This window comes from Molossus molossus, unplaced genomic scaffold (genome assembly GCF_014108415.1).
Source record: "Molossus molossus isolate mMolMol1 unplaced genomic scaffold, mMolMol1.p scaffold_m16_p_6, whole genome shotgun sequence".
Classification (NCBI taxonomy): Eukaryota; Metazoa; Chordata; class Mammalia; order Chiroptera; family Molossidae; genus Molossus; species Molossus molossus.
In genome coordinates this window covers 45082476-45110081 of record NW_023425399.1, presented here as the reverse complement: position 1 = coordinate 45110081, position 27606 = coordinate 45082476, and the positions used below count along the sequence as shown (strand labels likewise).

The following is a 27606-nucleotide window of genomic DNA, read 5'->3' as shown; positions in this document are numbered from 1 at the left end:
CCAAGGGCACTGACCTCTTTTTCTTTAGATTGTCAATAGAAAAATGACAACAGCCAACACAATAATAGCCATCCAGTGTGAATGAATCAAAATTAGACATCTTTTTTTGTTACATCAACAAAAAAATATTTTTTGGTGTGCCATAGAATTTTAGAAATTAGTTTATGTTTCCTATGAGGTGAAAAAAGTTGAAAATCACTGAATTAAAGTAACGATTAAGACCATGTATTAAGGTCTCTTAAAAGAGCCTTCTAACCTTCTCCCTTGTGTACATGCATTCATTATCAGACTCACCCCTTGAATCCCAAGGGGAATAGCTATAAGAAAGAACTATTTCTCTGGACAAGAGGGAGAAGAGGTTGGAAAACCTTGACTTGTGTGAAGAGAAGGAGCAACAGGGCCAGAGAACTGTTGGTAAGTAAGGGACTGGCTTGGGTGAGGCTTAGGCAATGCTCAGTTATTCTTTCATAGAAACAAAATTGGAGAGACACTATTATCAAACTTTAAATTTACAAAAAAACAAAACTGAGTCACCAGCCCCCAAAAAGGACCTGTTATAACTAGTGGTGAAAATTCTTTCAATGATACCTTGAATTGTATTTTCAAGACTGCATGAAAGAAAGGGGGTACTGATGACATATATTGCTTCTTTACTTTTAAACTTTTAAAAGGGATTGACATGTTTTATTTCTGTCTAGTCATATTTCTAGTGCAACTAGTGCTGACCTCTTTATTCCATGGATTTTCTATATGATAAAATTAGGATGTGTTTGGGTCAGATAAGCTTGAGGTAGGAGAGCTTATGATCAACTCCTAGAGGAGAAGTAAAATACCACTTGGTCTTTCTGGGTGTTTGTGTGTGTGTATCAAATTGCAGATTTTTTTTTTAGAGAATGTTTCTATTTTTCTCTTCCTGCTCCTAAAATAAATACATATACAAACAGATACATTACCTTTAACTCAAAACGTAATAATGAACTGTAAAAAATTTGAAACTTATAGTAGAGGAAATAGTTATATATTCAATACATAAAGAGTTCTTCTATAGTAACAGGAAAAATTATACTAAATAAATGTTCAAAATACATGTATACTTAAGTCACAAATAAAGAAATGACAAGATCCAGTGTTTTAAATGTCACTATTCGCTAATAATCTAAGGCATATAAATTTACAGATTAAAATGTATTTACCTATTAGCAAAGTTGCTGTATTTTTCTTTTTTTTCTTCTAACACTATGTTAGCTCTTCAGCACACCTTTGATTGGACTATAATTTGTTATGATCTTTTTGGAAAGTAATTTGTTGATATGTATCAAATGGTTTTAAAAATGAACAATTTATTTGATCCAGTTTCCTCTCCTAGGAAATTATGATAGATATATTTAAAAACTTTTATATTGAGAAATACATTGCAGCATTGTTTGTTAAAATTTTTTATTGAAGTCAATTTCACATAATGTAAAATTTAACGCAAACGATTCTGTGGCATTTAGTATATTTACAGTGTTGTGTAACCAACACCTCTGTGAAGTTCCAAAACATTTCATCACTCCAACTGAAAACTCTAACCATAAGCTGTCACTCCTTATTCCCTCCTTCCTTCAGACCTTGGCAGTCACCTGTGCGTATGTGTGTTTAACTAACCTGGGCTTTTATTTTGCTTTACCAGGATGTTAGTATATGTTAGGCATATTTGTACTAGTCAGGACTGTTGGTTGCAAGTGGCAGAAACCCAACTCAAACTAATTTAAAAAGAAGGGATTTAATGACATGCATCTAGTCTTGGGGGACATTTGGCTTTAGGTATGGCTGTTGAAAGGGATGTAAGTGGTGTTCAGGACACTCACTGACTTTTTTCCCACCTCCCCCTTTTGGTGGAAAATACTCCTCCCACTCTTGGTTCTGTGTTTGTTTTTTTTCTGTGCCTTTACTTTATTCTCTGGCTGATTCTGCCAGGTGCAGGGGAGATGGTCCTTGAATGCTAGTTACCCTTGAGATGAGTGTGGTCCCCTCCCGTAGGGCTCACCCTAGTTCCTGACAACATTCTGTTTGGTCCTATGTGGGTCGTGTGTCTATTCTTGTACCAATCATTGGGTGAAGGAGATGGGGTATTCTGATTGGCCATCCTCGATCACTTGCACTGTACCATATAGACGGAATCTCATGCTGGATCATATATTTCTGAGAAAGTAGTTCTGGAAAGGTATTCTGACACATTCTCAACAAAGCAGCACTGCTTATATCTCACTTATGCCCATGTATACCACAGGGTCAAGTTCATTGACTTTTGTGGTAATAATCCTAGATCATTGAGAAAACCTTAAATGACATTCTGTAAGTTCTATGTAAGACTATGTGAGTTATATTTGAAGATTTATGTAATTTGAGGGAAGTAAGGGATACCATTTTAATAAATGGATTGACCACTCTTTGAGTCTGTCTAGGTTAGACCATATAACATTGTTTTAAAGTCATTCCATAAATAGTTACTGAGTGCCTGCTATGTGCCAAATGAAGTGCAGCTTTATGACATATTTATTCTGTTAGGGAAGATGGAAAATAAATAAAAAAACAATATATATAATTTCAGGTAATATTTATGGAAAGTGAAGCTTGATAAGGGTGTGAGTGGGCTGATCTAGATAGCAAGGTCTGGGAAGATGCTTTACAGCCAGCATCTGTGTTAAACAGGAACAGATTTGTGATTATTTCTGGGAACAGTGTTCCAAACAGAGAGAACAGTAGGTGCAAAGGTTCTGAGTCATAATAGGCTCGGAAATCTCATGGAAGTCAATAGAGTTGAAGGAATAGGAGTTAGGGAAAGGAGCAGGATGAGAAAGGAGAAGTAAGGGTGATACCAGGTGAGGCTTTTAGGTCTCAGTGAGAAGGGAGCCTTAGTCCTGGACTAAGAGCAGGGGAGTGATCTGATGTGAACTTAGGTCTGATGTTTGTAAAGAAAGTTTTCTTTGGCTTACTTTATAAAAAGTGAGATCCTTTGCGCAAAAACTGAACAGTGTGACTGGAGACAGAAAAGAGAAGCGGGAAGAAAAAGAAGTGAGGCTGGAGAAGAGGAGTGGCTGTGGAAGCTGTGGCAGGCACAGGTTTAGAGGGTGGGGCATACATGCTTATGTGCTTATGTCCTTTTTTTAAAAAAATTAATTAATTTATTTTTGTTACAGATGTTCCCCCCCCCCCCGACTACCTGTCCCCCTCCCTCCCTGCCCTATCCCCAGATTTGTTGTCCATGTCCATTGTTCATGCATACATGCATATGAGTTCTCTGGTTTATCTCTCCCCCCCCACCTCCTCCTCTAGGGATTGTCAGTCTGTACCCCACTTCCACGTCTCTGGGACTACCCCATTCCTCAGACTGTTATGTTCATTATATTCCACAAATGAGTGAGACTGCATGATACTTGTATTTCTCTGTTTGGCTTGTTTCGCGTAGGATAAAACTTTCCAGGTCCTTCCATGTTGTCTCAAAGGATAAGAGATCTTTCTTTCTTACTGCTGCATAGTACTCCATTGTGTATATGTACCACAGCTTTTTTATCCATTTGTCTACTGATGGACATTTGGTCTGTTTTCAGATCTTAGCTATTGTAAATAGTGCTGCTACAAACATGGGGGTACATATATTCTTTCTGATTGGTGTTTCTGGCTTCTTAGAGTATATACCTAGAAGTGGGATCACTGGGTCAAATGGCAGTTCAATTTTTAATTTTTTGAGGTAGCACCATATTGTTTTCCATAGTGGCTGCACCAGTCTGCATTCTTCCAGCAGTGTACTGGAGTCCCCTTTTCTCCACACCCTCGCCAACACTTGTTGTTTGATGATTTGTTGATGGCGGCCATTCTGACAGGTGTGAGGTGATACCTCATTGTTGTTTCAATTTGCATCTTTCTGATGATTAAGGATGTTGAGCATTTCTTCATATGCCTCTTGGCCATTTGTATGTCCTGTTTGGAGAGGTGTCTATTTAGTTCCTCTGCCCCCCCCTTTTTTGTTTGTTTGTTTTTTGGTGGTACGTGCCCATAGTGGGAACCAAACCCAGGACTTTCTGGTCCGCAGACCGACGCTCAACCTCTGAGCCAAACTGGCCAAGGCATGCACATTTTTTAATTGGGTTCTTTGTCTTCCTTTTGTTGAGTTGTATGTGCACTCTCTATATATTGGAAATTAACCCCTTATCTGATATATCATTGGAAATTATGCTCTCCCATACAATGGATTGCCTTTCTATTTTGATGATTGTATCTTTTGCTGTGCAGAAGCTTTTGAGTTTGATGTAGTCCCATGTGTTCATTTTTTCCTTTGTTTCTGTTGCCTTAGGTGATGTATCAGTGAAAATTCTGCTGTGTATGATGTCTGAAATTTTGTTGCCTACAGTTTCTTCTAGGACTTTTATGGATTCACGGGTCACATTTAAGTCTTTTATCCATTTTGAGTTTATTCTTGTGTAGGGTGTAAGTTGATGGTCTAGTTTCATTTTTTTGCATGTAGCTGTCCAGTTTTTCCAACACCATTTATTAAAGAGACTGTCTTTACTCCACTATATGCTCTTGCCACCTGTGTCAAATATTAATTGAGCATATTGCCTTGGGTCCATTTCTGGGTTCTATGTTTTGTTCCACTGGTCTATCTGCCTGTTCTTGTGCCAGTACCAGGCTGTTTTGATTACAGTGGCTTTGTACTATAACCTGAAATCTGGTAATGTGACCCCTCCAACTTAGTTGTTCTTTTTCAAGATTACTGTGGCTATTTGAGGTCTTTTTTGGTTCCATATGAACTTTTGAAGTATTTGTTCTAGTTTTGTAAAGTGTGTTGTTGATATTTTGATGGGGGGTGCATTGAATCTATAGATTGCTTTAGGTAGTATGGACATTTTCTCTGTACCGCAGGCCGACGCTCCAACCGCTGAGCCAAACCGGCCAGGGCTGTATGGACATTTTAATGGTGTTAATTCTTCCAATCCATGAACAAGGTATGTGCTTCCACTTTTTTATATCTTCCTCTGTTTCTTTTTTCAATGACCTGCAGTTTTCTGTTAATAGGTCCTTTATTTCTTTGGTTCAGTTTATTCCTTGGTATCTTAATTCTTTTGCCATGATGGTAAATGGGATTTTTTTTAAGTTTCTCTTTCTGTGAGTTCATCATTGGTGTATAAGAATGCCATCGATTTCTTGACGTTAATTTTGTATCCTGCTACTTTGCCAAATTCATTTATTATGTCTAGTAAATTTTTGATGGAGTCTTTGGGGTTTTCTACATGTACTATCATGTCATCTGCAAATAATGACAGTTTCACTTCCCCTTTCCAACTTGGATCCTGTTTATTTTTTCTTCCTGTTTGATTGCTGTGGCTAAGCCTTACAGTACTATGATAAATAAGAGTGGCGAAAGTGGGCCTCCCTGTCTTGTTACTGTTCTTAAGGGAAATGCTTTTAATTTTTGCCCATTGAGTATGATGTTGGCTGTAGGTCTTTCATATATGGTCTTTATTATGTTGAGATATGATCCCTCTATTTCCAGATTGCTGAGCATTTTTATCAGAAATGGGTGCTGGCAAATTCATTGCTAGACTGACAAACCTCAAAGGGAAAGGGGTTGGGGGGGTGGGAAGAAATAAACCAAAGAACTTATATGCATAACCAATGGACACGGACAATAGTGTGGGAAAAGGTGGGAGGGGGGCGGGAGTGGGGAGGAGGGGGTCAATGGGGGAAAAATGTGGAACATCTGTAATACATTTTACATCCAACAATAAAGATGTGGAAAAATAAAAAAAAAATAAAATAAAAAAGATGGAAAAGAAAAAAAAAAATGCCATAACTATTAAACACCTTGTTTACAGATGAAATAAATGTATTCCAACCAAAAAAGAAAAAAAAAAAAAAGAAATGGGTGCTGGGTTTTGTCAAATGCCTTTTCAGCATCTATTGATATGATCATATGATTTTTATCTTTAATTTTGTTTGTGGTGTTATCACTTTTATTGATTTGCAAATATTGTACCAGCCTTGCTTGCCTGGGATGAATCCCACTTGGTCATGGTGAATAATTTTTTTTAAGTATTGCTGGATTCGATTTGCTAGTATTTTGTTCAGGATTTTGGCATCTATGTTCATCAAGGATATTGGTCTGTAATTTTCTTTCTTTGTAGTGTCCGTTTCTGGCTTGGAATTCGAATTATGCTGGCCTCATAAAACGAGTTTGGAAGTCTTCCTTCTTGAATTTTTTTGAAAGAGTTTGAGGAGAATGGGTATTAGTTCTGTGAATGTTCGGTAAAATTCCCCTGTGAAGCCGTCCGAGTCTGGGCTATTGTTTGCTGGCAGAGTCTTGATGACATCTTCAATTTCTTTTCTTGTTATTGGTCTGTTCAAGTTTTCTATCTGTTTCCAGTTCAGTTTTGGGACACTATCTGTGTCTAGAAATTTGTCCATTTCGCTTAAAATATTGAATTTATTGCCGTATAATTGTTCATAATTTTTTTAACAGTCTTTTGTATTTCTGTGGTATCAGTTATTATTTCTCGTTTTTCATTTCTGATTTTGTGTGTTTCGGTTCTCTCTCTTTGCTTCTTGGTGAGTCTAGCTAAGGGTCCATGAATCTTGTTTACCGTTTCAAAGGACGAGCTCTTTGTTTCATTGATCCTTTGAATTGTTTCTTTCGTCTCCATGCCACTTATTTCTCCTCTGATTATAAGTATTTCCTTCCTTCTACTTGCTCTGGGGTTTTCTTGTTGTTTGCTTTCTAGTTCTTTAAGTTGGGAGGTTAGATAGTCTATTAGAAATTTTTCTTGCTTCTTGAGATAGGCCTCTAGTGCTATGAAATTCCCTGTCAGAACTGCTTTCGCTGCATCCCATAGATTTTGTGTTGTTGTGTGTTCATTTTCATTGGTTTCCAGGAAGTTTTTAATTTCTTCTTGATCTCCTCCGTAACCTATTCATTATTCAATAACATGCTATTTAGCCTCCATGTTTTCAAATGTCTTTGCATGTTCTTCGTGCAGTTGATTTCTGTTTGCATGCCATTGTGATGTGAGAAGATGCTTGATATGATTTCAGTCTTCTTGAACTTGTAGAGACTTAGTTTTTGCCCTAACATGTGGTCTATCATTGAGAATGTCCCATGTGCACTTGAAAAGAATGTGAATTCTGCAGTTTTGGGGTGTAATTCTCTGTAGATATCTATTATATCCATTTGTTCTAGCGCTTCATTTAGTGTCTGTGTTTCCTTGTAAATATTTTGTCTAGAAGGTCTATCCAGTGATGTCAGCGGGGTATTGAAGTCCCCTGCTATGATTGTATTGCTGTTGATTTCTCCTTTGAAGTCCTCCAAAATATTTTTAATATATGTCGGTGCTCCTGTATTGGGTGCTTGTATGTTTACCAAGGTTATATCTTCCTGTTGGGTAGATTCTTTCAATATTATGTAGTGGCCTTATTTGTCTCTAGTTATGGTCTTCATTTTGAAATCGACTTTATCAAATATGAGTATTGCTACCCCAGCTTTTTTTTGCTTTCCATTGGCTTGAGTCTTTTGTTGTGAGGTGGGTCTATTGAGGTGGGTCATATATGTGAGTCTTGCTTTCTTATTCAGTCAGCTACTCTGTGTCATTTTATTGGAGCATTCAAACCATTCACATTTAAGGTGATAATTGATATGTACTTATTTCTTGCCTTTTTTGTTTGGTGTGGTTCTATTTTTCTTCCTGTTTCTTCTAGTAATTACAGCAGTTCTTACAGCATATCTTGCAGTCCTGGTTTGGTGCTAATATATTCCCTTAGCCTTTTTTTTTGTCTGGAAAGCTCTTTATTTGACCTTCTATTTTGAATGATAGCCTTGCTGGGTAGAGTAGTCTTGGATTCAGATCCTTGTTTTTCATGACCTTGATTACCTTATGCCATTTCCTTCTGGCCTGTTGAGTTTCTGTTGAGAAGTCAGCTGAGAGCCTTATGGGGTTTCCTTTGTAGGTAACCTGTTGCTCATCTCTTGCTGTCTTTAGTATTCTCTCTTTGCCTTTAATTTTTGGCATTTTAATTATTATGTGTCTAGGTGTGGGCCTGTTTGGGTTCTTCTTACTTGTGGCTCTGTGTGCTTCTGGAACTTGAGTGCCTTCTTCCTTCACCAAGTTCGGAAAGTTTTTTGTAACCATATTTTCAAATATATTCTCTAATCCTTGCCCTTTTTTTCCGTCTTCGGGGGCTCCTATGATGTGAATGTTATTACATTTCCAGTTGTCCCCCAGTTTCTTAAGCTGTCTTTCTGTTTTTTTATTGTTTTTTTATTTTGGTTTTCTGATTTGTTGATTTTTTTCTACCCTGTCTTCTAATTCACTGATCTGGTCCTCAGATTTCTCTATTCTGCTGGTTAGTCCTTCCAATATGTTCTTAATTTCTACTATGTCATCCTTCATTTCTACTTAATTGGTTTTCAGTGTTTCTATATCTTTACTCATGGTGCTGATGTCCTTACTCATGCTGTTAAGCTACCTCAAGATCATGGCTCTGAACTCTATCTCTGATAATTTGCTTAGCTGTATTTCATTTATCTCATCTTTGTTTTTTTTTTTATCCTCACTCGAGGACATTTTTCCAATTTTCGTACAGATAGAGTGGGAGGGAGAGAGAGGGAGAGAGAGAGAGAGAAACATCGACGTGAAAGGGACACATCGAGTGGCTGCGACCCGCACGACCAACCAGGGCCGGGGACAAACTGCAACCGATGTACATGCCCTTAGCGGGAACCGAACCCGGGTCTCTCCGGACCGCAGGCCGACGCTCTAACCGCTGAGCCAAACTGGCCTGGGCTCATTTATCTCATCTTTGATAGAGTTCTCTTGCTCTTTCATTTGAGATTTGTTTCTTTGTTTCACCATTTTGGCTATCTCAGTGGGTTTTGGAGCCTACCAAATTTTTCCTGTGGGTGTTGGTGATCTGCTGTTTGTGGCTCCCTCTACTGGGTTTGTATGAGCCTGGGTAGGCCCAAGTTAAACACCACTGTCAAGTCTTACTTTCCTGTGTAGATTTTCAAGCCCAGGAAAGGTTCAGTTATCCTCTAGCTTTTTTCTGGTGGCTAGCAGTCTCAGTTACTCAGTGCCTTGGAATGTTGCCCTTGTGTTCTGCATAAGAGGATTTCCAGAAGTGGGATAGATGCTGGTTAATAATGAGATTCCATTTGTATTTCTTTGCCTCATGTGGGAAAGGCTGAATCTCTGAGTGGGGGCGACTGTTGCTTTTCCCCATTGCACGGGGAAGGAGCACAGTGGCTTCTGTCCTTTGTGGCCGCAACTCAGCAAAATCTCTGAGTGCCCTCCAAATCCTGGGTGTACCCAAAGAGTTCCAGCCCAGTCTTCCCTCCCTCTGTGGTAGCCCCCAGGTGAGTGGGTATGGCTGTTTTAGTGCTCTTGTCCTGGCTCTCTGCATTGTGGAGCAGGCTTGGTCTTTATTCCCTAAGGGTGCTGCTCACAGCTAAGAGTGCTGTTGTCCGTGGGCTCCCAGCCCACCACCCTCTCATGCTTCCGCAAATCCTACCAATGTCTTTGGTTATATAGTCCTGTCCTGCTACTTTTCTGTTGCCTTTTTTGAGGATTTGTCTTTATTTTAGTTGTAATTCTCATTTGGTCCTGGAAGATCGTCTGCATAGCTTCTATTCACTCCACCTCCATTTTCACATCCTCTATACCTATCTTGTGTGCAGCTGGGTTGCACAGGTCTTTCTGGTGCCCCCTCACTTTGCAGGTCCCGCGGGTAACTGGATTGCACAGTTCCTTTGGGGACCTGGCTCTATGCCTATGTTATGGGCTGCTGCATCTCACAGGTGTCTCTGGTGCTTCAGTATCCCACAGGTCCCGCGGGTAACTGGATGGCTCTGTCCCTGCTGGTTCGCACAGGCCTCTCTGGTGCTTCAGCACCCTGCAGGTCCTGCAGTTGGGCAGCTGGATTGCACCAGTCTCTCTTGGGCTCTGGCTTCCCACTGCTCTTGTGGGCTACTGGACCACACAGGCCTCTGGAGCCCCAGGTCCCCCCGCTGGAGGCTGGGGAGTGCTGCTGCCCAGTGGGGCTCAACTCCTGCTCAGCTTTTGCTGTAGTTTTTGGGGATGGGTCTCAGCTGCTAGTCTGTGCTTCTCTTGCCTGGGGATGTATGTCTGCTCCCCAGCCTCTATTGCTGGGGGTATATCTCAACTCTGATTGGGGGTATATCTCAAGCCCAATGGGGGATGGTGCTGGACTCTGGGCTGTATGCAGCTTCCGCGACCAGCACCATGGGAGCTCCACTACTGTGCACTGGTCTGTGTTGACACAGAGTGTACACTGGTCCGATGGTGCCAGGTGTGCTGGTGGGCGCGGGTTGCTGGGCCCTAGCCGCTCCCACTGCCTCCTTCCAGGGAAGACCAGGGATCTTCAAAAGTGGTGGGACATACCCGTGGTAGCCAGCTGCTCCAGTCCACAAGCACAGGAACCTTCTGCTCCCCGGCTGCACTGCTCGGGTTTGGTATCCACCTTCAAGTCCACTCACACTCTCTCACACACTTGCTCACTCTCTCACACACTCACCCTTTCTCCAGTCCTGCTCGCAGTCATGCTCTGCTTATGCCTTTCTTTATTGCAGCAGTGAGTAGTGATAGAAGACAAGCTAGGAACACTGGCCAGTTGGACAGCAAAGCTAGAGTGCAGCAGCCCCAGTTTATAGTGATATGAGGATGAGCTTGCTGTATTACTCCAAATTCCAGTCATACTCAAGAACAGATACATTAGAAAGTGCCTCTAATTTTGACATAAAATGGGGCTTCACCAATGACTAAAAAAAATGAGCACAGGAGAATTCTGATGGGTCAGTATAATATTAATTTATCTATATAAATGATTGCAGAAGACAGCAAACACTACACATTGGCCCTGTTTCAGGTACACAGGTAAATCAAGGACCTTATTTGTGCTTTTATTATGTTTCTTAATGGAAAGGCCTGAGGGATTCTTGATCTTTGGTTCAGTATTAATTGAAGATGTGATTTTTATGAACCAATGTTGATACCTGAGTGTGCACTGATGGAGATTCTGTATTTGCAGGTTATAATCAGTGTTGGTTTAAGCAAAATGAGGAAAAGTTGATTTAATGTTTGCTACGGCGACGAGGTCTTATCATGATTGGAAATTTCATCACATTTTTTCATTCAGAGAACATTTGCTTGTTCCTACTCTGTGCAAGCTGTTTAATGCTGAACAGAGACAATTTCTTCTTGCCTGGCTCTGATTTTACTACACGTTTCAGTAAATGACAGTTAGAAAAGTATAGCTTTCCTTAAAGACAACAAAAGTCCTTTAGAACTACATCATTACAAGGCATTATGTACAATGTATGTGTTATTACAGAAGAAATTTACAGTTTTGGGCAGAGGAAGTTTAAATTATTTGCTGTTTTGAGAGCATTTTAATCTTGGTAAAGATAATATTTTATATATTGTTTGAATCTTGAATGTTCTTTAAAGCTGAAAATTAAGAGAAGTTGAAAGAAAATTATGACCTGGTGTCATGTCTGATGAGTTGTTCTTTTTTTTTATTTTTTATCCTCACCTGAGGACATTTTTGCATTTATCTTCAGATAGAACGGGAGGGAGAGAGGGAGGAAGAGAGAGAGAGAGAGAAATATCGATGTGAGAGAGACACATCGACTGACTGCCACCCACAAGAGCCAGGGACAACCTGCAACTGAGGTACGTGCCCTTAGTGGGAACTGAACCCAGGACTCTCCAGTCCGTGGGCCAGTGCTCTAACTGCTGAGCCAAACCAGCCAGGGCTTTTCTTTTTCTTTTTATGGTAACTAGTCAGGCTTTGAAAAATACCTCTCTTTGTGACACTGTGGAAGCTTTTTTCCCCCCTCAAATAAAAAGCTGTATTGTTTTTTTCTGATTATAAAATTTCACTTATTATTATAAACATTTGAATAATAATAATAAACAAGAAATAATTTAAATGTGAAAAAGCTCTTCAGATTCTACAGTCTCTTTATAGTCATTGTTAAAATTTTGGTAAACATGCTTTCTGTGCTTGCTCTTGTTTTTGTGCATTGTCTTCTGTTTCTCATGCCCTCGCTCTCTTTCTGTCTTGTTTGTGTACACACATAAACACACTTTTACATGAATAGTCATTATACATGGTCTAACAGTGTATTTTTTATTTAACATGCCTTGGACATTTTCCATGTTAGTAACTGAAGACTTACATAGTACTTACATAGTTGTATCATGTTTCATTGGACTCATATAACAAATTATTCACCACCATTCTTCAGATTGTGAGTTTCAGGCCTTCCCAAGCCTTAGCAGATTGTGGCCTGAAAGTGAGAATAGTGGCTACCCAGCAACCAGAGGATCCTTTGGTTTCTTGTGTAAGGGATACTGCAGATGTGGTAGTGTTTGTGACTACAGGCAGGGCGACACTGTGATGATTTTCTGGAGGTCAAGACAGCACAAATAGCATACCTGCTGTCTTATGACATAACTTACCTACTAAACCTTTTAAAAAAATTGTCAGTATTACAGATGTCCCCCATTTTGCCTCTTTGCCCTTCTCCTCTCAGCCCCCACCCCACCCCATCCCTGGCCTTCACCACGCTATTGTCTGTATCCATGGGCTTTGCATATATGTGTATGTGGTTTTTGGTTAATCTCCCTCTCCTCTCCACTCCCCTTGTCTGTGAGATCAGTCAGCCTATTCCATGCATCAGGACCTATTTGTTTGTCAGTTTATTTTGTTCATTAGATTCCACATAATAAGTGAGATCATGTGGTATTTGTCTTTCTGTCTGCTTATTTCTCTTAGCATAATAATCTCCATGCTGTTGCAAAGGGTAAGAGATCCTTTTTTACAGCTCCATAGTATTCCATTGTGTAAATGTACCACAGCTTTTGTATCCACTCATGTACTGATAGGCATGAGTGGGCTGTTTCCAGATCTTAGCTATTGTAAATAATGCTGCTATGAACTAAGGGTGCATATATTCTTTCTGATTGGTGTTTCAGGCTTCTTAGGATATATGCCCAGAAGAGGCATCACTGGGCCAAACAGCAGTTCCATTTTTGACATTTTGAGGGAACACGATATTGTTTTCCACAGTGACTGTACCAGTCTCCATTCCCACCAGCAGTGTACTAGGTAGAGATCTCTTTTCTCGGCATCCCTGCCAGCGCTTGTTTGTTGATTTATTGATGGTAGTCATTCTAGCATATGTGAGGTGATACCTCATTGTAGTTAAATTTTCATCTCTTATGATTAGTGACACTGAGCATTTTTTCGTATATCTTTTGGCCATCTGTATGTCCTCTTTGGAGAAGTATCTATTCATGTTTTTTGCCCATTTTTCAATTGGATTTTTTGTCTTTCTGGTGTTAAGTTGTATGGGTTCTTTATATAGTCTGGAAATTAACCCCTTATCAGAGGTATTAGTGGAGAAAATATTTTCCTCTACAGTGAGTTAGTTCCCTTTTCATTTTGTTGATGGTTTCTTTGGCTGTGCAGAAGCTTTTAGTGTGATGTAGTCAAATTTGTTTATTTTTTCTTTTGTTTCTCTTGCCCTAGGAGATATGTTGGCAAAAATACTGCTATGTGAGATTTTACTGCCTGTGTTTTCTTCTAGGATTTTTATGCTTTCATGACTTACATTTAAGTCTTTTTATCAATTTTGAGTTTATTTTTGTGTAAAGTGTAAGTTGGTGGTCTAGTTTCATTTTTTTTTTTTATATGTACCTGTCCAGTTTTCCCAACACCATTTACTAAAGCGACTGTCTTTACTCCATTGCATGCTTTTGCCTCTTTTGACAAATATTAATCGACCATAATGGTGTGGGTTGATATCTGGGGTCTTTGTTCTGTTCCACTGGTCTATGTGCCTGTTCTTGAGCCAGTACCAGGCTGTTTTGATTGCAATGGCTTTGTAGTATAAATTTGTTATCTAGGATTGTGATACCTCCAACTGTGTTCTTGTTACTCAAGATTGCTGAAGCAATTTGGGTCTTTTCTGGTACCATATAAATTTTTGGAATATTTATTCTAGATCTGTGAAATATGCCATTGGTATTTTAATTGGAATTGCATTGAATATGTAGATTTTTTTGGGTAGTATGGACATTTTAATGATGTTAATTATTCCAATCCTTGAACACAGTATATGCTTCCATTTGTTTGTATCGTCCTCTATTTCTTTTTCCTATGTTCTGTCGTTTTCCGAATACAGGTCTTTTACCTTCTTGGTTAAGTTTATTTGTGGATATCTTTTTTGTTGTTCTCGCAATGATAAGTGGAATTTTTTTTAGTTTCTCTGTCTGAAAGCTCATTATTGGTGTATAAAAATGCCATCAATTTCCTGATGTTAATCATGTATTCTGCTACTCTGCTGAATTCATTTGTTAAATTTACCAGTTTTTTAGTGGAGTCTTTAGGGTTTTTTGTGTACAATATCATGTCATCTGCAAATAATGACAGTTTTACTCTTCCTGTCCAATTTGGATACCTTCTATTGTTTCTTCTTGTCTGATCATTGTGACAACGACTTCCCAGTACTATGTTGAATAAGAGTGGTGAAAGCTGACATCCCTGTCTTGTTCCTGATCTTAAGGAAAACACTTTTAGTTTTTGCCCACGGAGTATGATGTTTCCTGTAGGTTTGTCATACATGGCCTTTATTAGGTTGAGGTATAATCTCCTCTATTCACATTTTTCTTAGGGTCTTTATCATAAATTGGTGCTGGATTTTGATGAATGTTTTTCCTTCATATATTGATATAACCATGATTTTTAAAATGCATATATGTTTTGTTTATGTGATATATCACATTAATTGATTTGTGAATATTGTATCAGCCTTGCATTCCCAGAATAAATTTCATGTTCAAGGTGTATGATCTTTTTAATGTATCGCTGGATCCAATTTGCTAATATTTTGTTGAGGTTGCCCTGGCCAGTCTGGCTAAGTAGTTAGAGCATCGGCCCGTGGACCAAGAGTCTCAGGTGCATTCTGGCCAAGGGCACGTACCTCGGTTGTGGTTTGTCCCTGGCCCTGGTTGGGGTTGTGCGGGAGGCAACCAATGGATGTGTCCCTCTCACATTAATGTTTCTCTCTCTTTCCCCCTCACTCTCCCCCCCCTTCCCACTCTATCTGAAGATATTTGAGAAAATATCCTCAGAAGAGGATTAAAAAATATATATTTTTGTTGTTGTTGTTGAGGATTTTAGCATCTGTGCTCATCATGGATATTGGCCTGTAATTTTTTTTTTTTTTTTTTATAGCATCTTTATCTGGTTTTGGAGTTAGGATATTGCTGGCCTCATAGAAAAAGCTGGTAGTCTCTTCTCTTGAGTTTTTTTGGAATAGTTTGAGGAGGTCAGGTGGTAGTTCTTCTCTGAATATTTGGTAAAACTCACTGGTTAATCCATCTGTTCCAGGACTTTTGTTTGCTGGAAGTTTTTGTTGTTACTGCTTCAATTTCATCAGTTGTATCGGCCTATTCAGGTTTTCTGATTCTTCCTGATTCAGTTTTGGAAGATTGCTTGTTTGTAGGAATTTGTCCATTTCTCCCAGGTTGTACAATTTGTTGGCATATCATTGTTCATAGTATTTTCTCACAATTCATTGTATTTCTGTGATGTCAGTTGTTATTTCGCCTTTTTCATTTTTGAATTTACTTATTTGTATCCTCTCTCTCTTTTTTTTAATCCTCCCCTGAGGACATTTTTACATTTATCTTCTGATAGAGTGGAAGGAAGGGAGGGGGGGGAGAGAGAGAGAGAGAGAGAGAGAGAGAGAGAGAGAGAGAGAGAGAAACATTGATGTGAGTGAGACACATTGACTGGTTGCCTCCTGCATGACCCCAACCAGGGCCAGGGACCGAACTGTAATCGAGGTACATGCTCTTGACTGGAATCATACTGCAACTCTTTAGTCCGTGGGCTGATGCTCTATCTGCTGAGCCAAACTGTCCAGGGCTCTCTTTGTTTCTTGATGAGTCAGTCTAAAGGTTCATCAGTCTTTTTTATCTTTTCAAAGATTCAGCTCTTGGTTTCATTGATCTTTTGTATTGTTTTTTTAGTCTCTGTGTCATTTATTTCCACTTTGATCTTTATTATTTCTTTCCTTCTATTTCTTCTGGGCTTTACTTGTCCTTTAATTAATTTTTTTAGTTATAGGGTTAAATTGTTTATTTGAGCTTTTTCTGGTTTCTTGTCATAAGCCTGTAATGCTATGAACTTCTTTCCCTGGACTCCTTTTGCTCTGTCCATTAGATTTTGGGAGTTGTATGTTCATTTTTGTTTGTTTCCTGGAAGTTTTTTAATCTCTTCCTTGTTCTCATTGGTAACCTATTCATTGTTTAATAACATGTTATTTAGACTCCACATGTTTCAATGTTTTTGAGTGTTTTTATTATAATTGATTTCTAGTTTCATGCCATTGTGATTTGAGATGATGCTTGCTATGATTTCACTCTTGTTCAATTTGTTAAGATTTTTTTTTTTATATGAATTTTTATTTATTTTTTTGTTACAGATATTTTACCTTTTTACCCCATTGGCACCCGCCACCCAACCCAACCTCTGCCCCGTCCCCGGACTTAGTTGTCCATGTCCATTGGTCATGCATACATGCATATAAGTTCTGTGGTTTATCTCTTCCCACCCCCCCACCTCCCCATCCCCTTTTCTGAGGGATGTCAGTCTGTGCCCTACATCCATGTGTCTGGGTCTACTGTATTCCTCAGACTGTTATGTTCATTATATTCCGTATATAAGTGAAATCATGTGGTATTTGTCTATTTCTGCTTGGCTTCTTTCACTTAGGATAATACTTTCCAGGTCCCTCCATGTCGTCTCAAAGGATAAGAGATCTTTCTTTCTTACCGCTGCATAGTACTCCATTGTGTATATGTACCACAGCTTTTTTATCCATCCGTCTACTGGTGGACACTTGGGCTGTTTCCAGATCTTAGCTATTGTAAATAGTGCTGCTATGAACATGGGGGTACATATATTCTTCCTGATTGGTGTTTCAGGCTTCTTAGGGTATATTCCCAGCAGTGGGATCACTGGGTCAAATGGAAGTTCAATTTTTAATTTTTTGAGGTAGCACCATATTGTTTTCCATAGCGGCTGCACCAGTCTGCATTCCCACCAGCAGTGTATTAGAGTCCCCTTTTCTCCACACCCTCGCCAACACTTGTTGTTTGATGATTTGTTGATGGCGGCCATTCTGACAGGTGTGAGGTGATACCTCATTGTTGTTTTAATTTGCATCTCTCTGATGATTAGTGATGTTGAGCATTTCTTCATATGTCTCTTGGCCATTTGTATGTCCTGTTTGGAGAGGTGTCTATTCAGCTCCTCTGCCCATTTTTTAATTGGGTTCTTTGTCTTCCTTTTGTGGAGTTGTATGAGCACTCTATATATATTGGAGATTAACCCCTTATCTGATACATCATTGGCAATGATGTTCTCCCATACAGTGGGTTGCCTTTCCATTTTGATGATTGTGTCTTTTGCTGTGCAGAAGCTTTTTAGTTTGATGTAGTCCCATGTGTTCATTTTCTCTTTATTTCTGTTGCCTTAGGTGATGTATCAGTGAAAATTCTGCTCCGTATGATGTCCGAAATTTTGTTGCCTACATTTTCTTCTAGAATTTTTAGGGATTCACGGGTCACATTTAAGTCTTTTATCCATTTCGAGTTTATTTTTGTGTATGGTGTAAGTTGATGGTCTAGTTTCATTTTTTTGCATGTAGCTGTCCAATTTTCCCAACACCATTTATTAAAGAGGCTGTCTTTACTCCACTGTATGCTCTTGCCACCTTTGTCAAATATTAATTGAGCGTATTGCCTTGGGTCCATTTCTGGGTTTTCAGTTCTGTTCCACTGGTCTATATGCCTGTTCTTGTGCCAGTACCAGGTTGTTTTGGTTACAGTCGCTTTGTAGTATGACCTGATATCTGGTATTGTGATCCCACCTACTTTGTTCTTTTTTTTTTTCAAGATTGCTGTGGCTATTCGGGGTCTTTTTTGGTTCCATATGAACTTTTGAAGTATTTGTTCTAGTTCTGTGAAATATGTCGTTGGTATTTTGATTGGGATTGCATTGAATCTATAGATTGCTTTGGGTAGTATGGACATTTTAATGATGTTTTTTCTTTCAATCCATGAACAGGGTATGTGCTTCCACTTTTTTATATCTTCCTCTATTTCTTTTTTCAATGACCTGTAGTTTTCTGCAAATAGGTCCTTTACTTCTTTGGTTAAGTTTATTCCTAGGTATCGTAATTTTTTTGGCGCAATGGTAAATGGGATTGTTTTTTCAGTTTCTCTTTCTGTGAGTTCATCATTGTGTACAAGAATGCCGTCGATTTCTTGACGTTAATTTTGTATCCTGCTACTTTGCCAAATTCATTTATTAAGTCTAATAGATTTTTGATGGAGTCTTTAGGGTTTTCTATGTACAATATCATGTCATCTGCAAATAATGACAGTTTCACTTCCTCCTTTCCAATTTGGATCCCTTTTATTTTTTCTTCATGTCTGATTGCTGTGGGTAAGACTTCCAGTAAAATGTTAAATAAGAGTGGTGAAAGTGGACATCCCTGTCTTGTTCCTGTTCTTAATGGAAATGTTTTTAGTTTCTGTCCATTTAGTATGATGTTGGCTGTAGGTCTTTCATATATGGCCTTTATTATGTCGAGATATGATCCCTCTATTCCTACATTGCTGAGCGTTTTTATCAGAAATGGATGCTGGATTTTGTCGAATGCCTTTTCAGCATCTATTGATATGATCATGTGGTTTTTATTCTTCATTTTGTTTATGTGGTGTATCACGTTTATTGATTTGCGAATATTGTACCAGCCTTGCATCCCTGGAATGAATCTCACTTGGTCATGGTGAATAATTTTTTTGATGTATTTCTGGATCAGATTTGTTAATATTTTGTACAGGATTTTGGCATCTATGTTCATCAGGGATATTGGCCTGTAGTTTTCTTTCTTCGTAGTGTCTTTTTCTGGTTTTGGAATTAGAATTATGTTGGCCTCATAGAACGTGTTTGGAAGTCTTCCTTCTTCTTGAATTTTTTGAAATAGTTTGAGGAGAATGGGTGTTAGTTCTTTTTTGAATGTTCGGTAAAACTCCCCCGTGAAGCCATCTGGGCCTGGGCTTTTGTTTGCTGCGAGAGTCTTGATTACCTCTTCAATTTCCTTAGTTGTTATTGGTCTGTTCAAGTTTTCTATCTCTTCCGGGAATAGTTTTGGGAGACTGTGTTTGTAGAAATTTGTCCATTTCGCTTAGATTGTCGAATTTGTTGCTATATAGTTGTTCATAGTAGTTTTTAACGATCTTTTGTATTTCCGTGGTGTTGGTTGTTACTTCTCCTCTTTCATTTCTGATTTTGTGTATTTGGGTTCTCTCTCTTTGTTTCTTGGTGAGTCTAGCTAAGGGTCCATCAATCTTGTTTATCTTTTCGAAAAACCAGCTCTTTGTTTCATCGATCCTTTGATTTGTTTTTTTGGTCTCTGTGTCATTTATTTCTGCTCTGATCTTTAGTATTTCCTTCCTTCTACTTGCTGTGGGGTTTTCTTTTTGTTTGCTTTCTAATTCTTTAAGTTGTGAGGTTAGACACTCAATTAGAAATTTTTCTTATTTTTTGAGGTAGGCCTGTAGTGCTCTGAACTTCCCTCTCAGAACTGCTTTCGCTGCATCCCATAGATTTTGTGTTGTTGTGTGTTCATTTTCATTGGTTTCCAGGAAGCTTTTAATTTCTTCCTTGATCTCCTCGGTGACCCATTCATTGTTTAATAACATGCTATTTAGCCTCCATGTTTTGAAATGTCTTTGCATGTTCTTGTTGCAATTGATTTCTAGTTTCATGCCATTGTGATCTGAGAAGATGCTTGATATGATTTCAATCTTCTTGTACTTGTAGAGATTTAGTTTGTGTCCTATCATGTGGTCTGTCTTTGAGAATGTCCCATGTGCACTTGAGAAGAATGTGTATTCTGTAGTTTTGGGGTGTAATTCTCTGTAGATATCTATTAAATCCATTTGGTCTAGTGCTTCATTGAGAGTCTCTGTTTCCTTGCTAATTTTTTGCCTAGAGGATCTATCCAGTGCTGTCAACGGGGTGTTGAAGTCCCCTGCTATGATTGTATTGTTGTTGATTTCTCCTTGGAAGTCCTCCAGAAGATTTTTAATATGTTTTGGTGCTCCTATATTGGGTGCATATATGTTTATCAAGGTTATATCTTCCTGTTGGATAGATCCTTTCAATATTATATAGTGGCCTTCTTTGTCTCTAGTTATGGTCTTCATTTTGAAATCTATTTTATCAGATATGAGAATTGCTACCCCTGCTTTTTTTTGGTTTCCATTTGCTTGGAAAATTTTTTTCCATCCCTTCACTTTCAACCTATGTGAGTCTTTTGTTGAGAGGTGGGTCTCTTGTAAACAACATATAGATGAGTCATGCTTTCTTATCCAATCAGCTACTCTGTGTCTTTTTATGGGAGCATTCAATCCATTTACATTTAAGGTGATTATTGATATGTGCTTATTTATTGCCATTTTTGTTTAGTGTGGTTCTATTTTTCTTCCCACTTCTACTGCTAATGACAGCAGTCCTTTTAACATTTCTTGCAGTCTGGTTTGGTGCTAATGTATTCCCTTAGCCTTTTTTTGTCTGGGAAGCTCTTTATTTGATCTTCTATTTTGAATGATAGCCTTGCTGGGTAGAGTAGTCTTGGATTCAGATTTTTGTTTTTCATGACTTTGATTACTTCATGCCATTCTCTTCTGGCCTGTAGTGTTTCTTGTGAGAAGTCAGCTGAGAGCCTTATGGGGTTCCCTTTGTAGGTAACCTGTTGCTTATCTCTTGCTGCTTTTAGGATTCTCTCTTTGTCTTTAATTTGTGGCATTTTAATTACTATGTGTCTTGGTGTGGGCCTGTTTGGGTTCTTCTTACTTGGGACTCTCTGTGCTTTTTGAACTTGAATGCCTTCTTCCTTCACCAAATTAGGGAAGTTTTCTCTCACTATTTTTTTGAATATATTCTCTATCCCTTGCTCATTTTCTTCTTCTTCGGGGACTCCTATGATGCGAATATTATTACGTTTCCAGTTGTCCCATAATTCTCTTAAGCTGTCTTCCTGTTGTTTAATAGTTTTTTCCTTTTGTTTTTCTGATTGGTTGATTTTTTCTACCCTGTCTTCTAATTCACTGATCCGTTCCTCAGCTTCCTCTACTCTGCTTTTTAAACCTTCCAATGTGTTTTTCATTTCTGATATGTCATTTTTTATCTCTTCTTGTTGGTTTTTAATTTCCAATTGGCTTATTTTCAGTGTCTCTATATCCTTACTCATGCTGTTCAGCTTCCTCAAAATCATGGCTCTGAATTCTAGCTCTGTTAACATGCCTAATTGCTCCACATTGATCTCATCTTCGGTGGAGGTCCCTTTTGTTTTATTTGGCTTCTGTTTCTGTGTTTCACCATTTTGACTATCACTGTGGGCTTTGGAGCCTGTCAAGTTCTCCCTGTGGGTGTTGGTGTTCTGCTGTTTGTGGCTCCCCCTCCTGTGTTTAGATGAGCGAGGGAGGACCCAAGTTGAACACCACTGTCAAGTCTTACTTTCCTGGTTAAAGTTGCCAGCCCAGGAGAGGTACTGTTATCCTCTAGCTTTTTGCCTGGAGGCTAGCAGTCGAGGTTACTTGATGAGTTTTGGGTTGTCAGTTGATTGAAAAACTCCTTCTGGTGCTCAGCCAAGGGGCTTTCAGGAGGGTGGGGCAGATGCTGGTTGTTAGTGAGCCTCAATTAGCACTTCAATGGCCCACAGGGTGGGGTTGGATCTCCGAGGGAGGGGCTGCTGCCTCTCCTCAGAGCCCTGGGAAGGACCAATGTGGCCACCGTCCTGTGTGGCAGCAACTCAGCCAAAGTTCTGAGCGCCCTCCAAACCCCAAGTGTCCCGATGCAGTTCCAGTCCAGTCTGCCCTCCCTCTGCCGGAGCCCAAGGTGAGTGGCTGTGGCCGTTTTAGCCTCTGTCCATGCTCTGCTCTGTGGAGCCGCCTGGGAGTGTAACCCGCGGGCGCCGCTCCCCGCTAAGGCCGCTGCCGAGCTGCTGACCGTGGGCTCCCAGCCCCCGTCTCGCGCCTTCGCAAGCCTACCGGGATGGAGTCAGTGTCCCTTGTTGTATGGTCCTCGCAAGCTGCTTTTCTGTTGGTTTTTCCCGTCGATTTGTCTGTGTTATAGTTGTAATTCCAGTTTGGTTCTGGGAGATGGTCTGTGTAGCTCCGTTCACTCCACCGCCATTTTTCGGTAATCTTCTCCAATTTGTTAAGATTTATTTTGTGTTTAAACGTGCTCTATTCTCGAGAATATTCCATGTGTACTTGAAGAAATGTATATTCTTCTGCTTTGGAATGAAATGTGTAAATATCAATGAAATCTATCCGATATAGTGTGTTGTTTAAGACAGCTGTTTCCATGTTGATTTTTTTCTCTGTAAGATCTATCCAGTGTTGATATGGGGTGTTAAAGTCCCCTACTATGACTGTATTACTGTTGATCTCTCCCTTAAAGTCATCCAAGATTAAAAAAATAAAAATTTAGGTGTTCCTATGTTTGGTGCATATACATTTACCAGGGTTATATCCTCTTGTTGAAGTGATCCTTTTAGTATTATATAGTGACATTTCTTTTGTTTTATGGCTTTTGTTTTAAGGTCTATTTCGTCATATGTAAGTATTACTACCCCTGCTTTTTTTTGTTTTCATTCGCATGGAAAATTTTTTTCTATCACTTCAATTCCATCCTTTGTGAGTCTTTTGTTCTAGTGTGAGTCTCTTATAGACAGCAAATATATGGGTCATGTTTTGTTTTGTTTTGTTTTATCCATTCAGCCTCCCTATGTCTTTTGATTGGAGCAAATAATCCATTTACATTTAAGGTTATTATTGGTAGGTATTTATTTATTACCGTTTTTATTCTTCATGCCTATATTCTTCTCTCTATTTTTTCTTCTTCTTAGAGAAGTTCCTTTAACATTTCTTGCAATGCTGTTTTTTTTTGGTTGCTGTTGTTTGTTTTGGTCTGGGAAGCTCCTTATTTCACCTTTAATTTTGAATGATAGCTTTGCTGAATAGACTAGTCTTGGTTTCATATCCTTGCTTTTCATTACTCTGAATACTTCATGCCAAAACTTCTGGCCTGAACTGTTTCTGTTGAGAAATCAGCTGACAGGGTAATTGAACTCCCTTTTAGGTAACTTCCTATCTGTCTCTTATGCCTTTAAGATTTTTTCTTCTTTTTAACGTTTGTCATTTCAATTATGATATGTCTTGTGTTCATCTTGATTGGGACTCTGTGTGTTACCTGAACTTGTGTGACTTTTTTTCCTTCACTAGGTTAGGGAAGTTTTCTGTCCTTATTTCTTTTAATAGTTTCTGTGTTTCTTAGTTGCTTTCTTCTCCTTCTGCATTGATGCAGATGTTACCTTTCATGTTGTCTCAAAGGTCCCTTAAACCAGCAGTTCTCAACCTGAGGGTTGTGACCACTTTGTGGGTAGAATGACCCTTTCACAGGGGTTGCCTAAGACATAACAGTAGCAAAATTACAGTTATGAAGTAGCAACAAAAATAATTTTATGGTTGGGGGTCACCACAACATGAGGAACTGTATTAAAGGGTCATGGCATTAGAAAGGTTGAGAACTACTGCCTTAAACTACCTTGCTTTTCAAGTCACTGATTTGATCCTGTGCTTCATTCAGTTACTTTTAATTTCTTCCAGTGTATTCTTGATGTCAGATATGGTATTCTTTATTTCTGACTGGTTCTTGTTCATAGTTTTTATTTTATTTTTCATGCAGATATAGTTCCCACTAAGTTCCTTCTAATTCTCACTAAGTTCTTGAGCATCCTTGTAACCATTTCTTTGAACACTATATCTGATAAATTGCTTACCTCCATTTTACTTAACTCTTTTTCTGGAGAATCTCCTTATCTCCTTTGATTTTGGGCTTATTTCTTTGTCTCCCTATTTCAGCTGTCTCTTTGTGTTTGTTTCTATGTATTAAATAGAACTGCTGTGACTCCTAGTCTTTATGGAATGGCCTTCTGTAGTAGGTGTCCTAGGCGACCCAGTATGCTGTCTCCTTGATCTCCTGAGCAGGATGCCCTAGGAATGAAACTTGTGTGGATATGTGGGCCCTCCACTTGTAATTGGGTCTTGATTGCTGTTGGCCCTTTCATGTGTGGGATCAACCCTCAGGCTGGCTGACTGTGATGCTCAACACTAACCATGTGGGACAGGTTGTTGTACAGGTGCAGTCTTGATGGCTTCTGCAATCCTTAGTTAAAAGTCTCCTCTTCAGGTAGTTTCCAATTAGTATTTCAGGGTGATTGTTTTCCAGTTTAGCTGTACTAAATTTGGTTCTGGGAGGTGTTGTGAGCAAGATTCCTGTACTCTGCCACCATCTTGAACCACCACCTGCTGAGTCTTGAAAGGGCTTCATTGTAGTAATTTGACCTCTTTACCATGTAAGCATCAGGTCATTTACCTGCCCTTGGCACAAATCTGCATACATAGGAGGTTCTAAAACTTGTTAGCTGGTATCAGGAAAAGGAGTCCCTACCTGTACTCTGCTTAGTACATGTCACAGTTGACAGAAAGTTTATATCACTGAGCAACCTCTGTTGTTTGGATCCCCTTTTCCCCCATTTTTCCTTCTTTAAGGGAGGTGACAATGTTTTATACTCAGGGGTGCCTCTTTATGGGCTTGTTGGCCCTCATGGCCAGTGAAACTGCTTGGTGATGAATTTCTTTTTCTCATTAGCATTTTGACAATAATATATAACAATCCATCCCAAATCTCACAGTTTATGTAGATCTTATGACAATAGGTCTGCATTAGCTGAGGTTGTTCCGCCTCTGACTGCAGGTTGCGTGGAATTGGCTCTATTGTGGGTTGGGTCCAACTCTGCTCATGAGTTTTCTCATTTCCCTTGGACCAGAGACTGCCTGAGGCTTTACAGTCAGTGTGGGTTCATATTTCTAATGACCATCTGGCCATAGTAAGTTAGGAGATTCAGCCCTAAATCAGTGTGGATGGATGGAAGGAAGAAATAATATGTGGTTTTTTTTACAAACTACCACAAGATGGAAAGAGAGCAGGGGTCTAGATCCCTTGTTAAAAGGTAAAATCATCAGAATCATATTAGCCTTAAGTAATATTCATCCTTGTCAGTGTTTCTGTCTTGTGTCTGAATATTTTATTTCCTTTGTTCTCTCTGTTCCTAAATGATGTTTTATCAAGTTGTCAAATTCACCTTGAACTTTTCACTTGTCCCTTCAATGCCTTTACCTAGGGAATTTGAGTAAAATAGTAAATGATACTATCTTCATGTACACCTAGATGTGTAGGCAGGGTTGGGATGGCTCTCAATCTGGGGTAAGGATTAGGGACAAAGGGGATGGAAGGATTGGGAGGGGGTCTTTCTCTATTAGGGAGCATCTGAACTGAGCCCCTTCTTCTTGTTGGAGTCCACTGGGGCTCTTGAATGGATAAGGATGTTTTCCCCTTCATTTGGTGCTTCCCAGGGGTCTGCTGAAGTTGGTTTTTGTGAGACTCTGTTATGATCCTCCTAGTTAAAAAGGAGTAGAATTGTTACTGAAAAAGATTATATGTGAAGGGAATGGAGGGGTATTCCCACTGGTTTCATAGGTATGTTTATTAGTAGTACTTTCTACTATATTAGAATTAAGGGCTATTTAATAAGGGATAGTTTTATTAAGTGTATGAGTTTCATGAATCATTAAATTTCATGGCTTTTAGGTAGTTGAAGCTGGGTTATTCCTACTTAGTGAGATGGCTTTGGCCAGGAGCCAGGTAATTATAAAACAACTAACATTTTTGTAATATTGACTGATACTTGTAAACACTTTGCACATGCTCACTTTATCATCACCACAGTTCTGTGATGTATGAACCACTGTTAGCCCCATTTTTCAGAAGAGGAAATTGAAGTATAGAGTGTTTAAATAACTTGCCCAGGTTGTTCTGTAGCTTCTGGACTCAAAGTCTGCTCCAAAGATTTTGCCCTCAACCTTTGCTTTTGCTTTTCAGCAAGATGTGGAGAAATGATGGTCAACAAGAGGTTTTGCCTGACAAAGGTGTGGGGCAGGGTAGATTTTGGTGTGGAATACAGAAGATAATTTACTAGCTATAATGGGGAATAAATAGAAGCAGTTTATTGGCTATTGGTCAATGATGAAGAATGAGAAATTAAAGGAAATTTCTTTAAAAATTCAAGAATGACCTCTAGTTCTCTGGTTAGTATGAACATACTTTTCTGAGTTTTGTGATTGTAGGAAGGCAATTTGTTAGTATCTGTGCAAAACACTGAAAATCATCCCTTCAGAGGCAGTTTACAATCTGGCTATATAGTTCAGGACTTGTTCTCCTTTCTTACTTACTGGCCCCCACAAGTGGGGGAGATTACCATAAGCTCCTTCTTGGAGAAATCAGCAGTTTCCATCTTCAATGCCATCCTATTCCTCTTGTTTCTTACCTGTCTTCTTATCCTCCTGCTTTTTTTCATCTGGCTCCTCTGCACATTCTCAAGGTGATGACATTTTTTATATTTCTGATCCGATTTTTAGTTTTGATTTATTTCCACTTGTCTCTGAAGCTTTAGTTATAGGTGAGGTTTGAGTTGGAAGACCCTGGCAGGAATTCTGCCCACATCCCTGACTGGGTGTGATACTCTGGGCAGGTAACATAAGATCTTGTACCTGAGGGTTTTTTATTTTGATCATACCTGCCCCATTTACCTCACAGGGTTGTGGTGAGGGTCAAGTAAGTGTCTTTGAACGTTCCCAACCTCCCCAAGTTTACTCCCTGCCTTGATGCCCTGCATAAGTTTCATGGTGCTTTTTTTGTTACTTGTTTATTTACCTGTGTACCCTAGAGGGCCCTACATCTTATTTTCTTTAATTTCCTAGCACCTGGCGTAGGGCTAGTTGGCATGGATATGGACTTAGAAATGTTTGAATAAGTGGATAAAGAATGTCTGTCTAAAGGAAATTCATGGTCATACTCTTTTTGAACAAAGTCTTCCTATTATAGCTCTGTACTTCTTAAAGTTAGCCTTGTTAAAAATCAGCCTTTCGATACTTTCTTTTGTTCCCATTTACAGGATGCCAAATTCCAATGCCTGTGGTTGCCTTCCCCAGAATCTGTGATTGTTTTATAAATATTCATCCAATGAGTCTTGTTTTTGTTTTTGTTTTAAATAAGACAAATCAACAAATCATTCTAGATTTTGAATTAGAGATAGAAAATATTTTATATATTTTTTGTTAATTCATTTAACTAAATATGTTGAGTACCCTTTGGCTAGAGTATAGGGCATGAAGGAGAGAGAGGTGTTGAATGGAGAAAATCAAGCTCTGTTCCTTGGGCTTAGAATACAGTAGTGAACAAAACAAGTGAGATTCCTGTCCTTATGCAGCTTCTATTCTAGTGGAGTGCCAGTAAATGAAGAACTAAATGAATAAATGAGATAATTTAAATTAATCTTAAGTG

The 27606-nt window shown here is 39.0% G+C and overlaps 1 protein-coding gene across 16 annotated transcripts in view; it reads left to right on the top strand.

Annotated features, from left to right (window-relative positions):
- RALGAPA2 (Ral GTPase activating protein catalytic subunit alpha 2) overlaps positions 1-27606 on the top strand; it is a 412816-nt gene that overhangs the window by 9288 nt on the left and 375922 nt on the right. The window contains exon 1 of one of the 16 annotated variants that reach the window (XM_036244705.1): positions 4943-4988. The exons of the other annotated variants lie outside the window; for them this stretch is intronic. Within the exon in view, the coding sequence (XP_036100598.1) occupies positions 4946-4988 (43 nt within the window). The 5' untranslated portion in view covers positions 4943-4945. Of the gene's footprint in view, positions 1-4942; positions 4989-27606 lie in introns of those variants that run through there. 16 annotated transcript variants of the gene reach the window in all.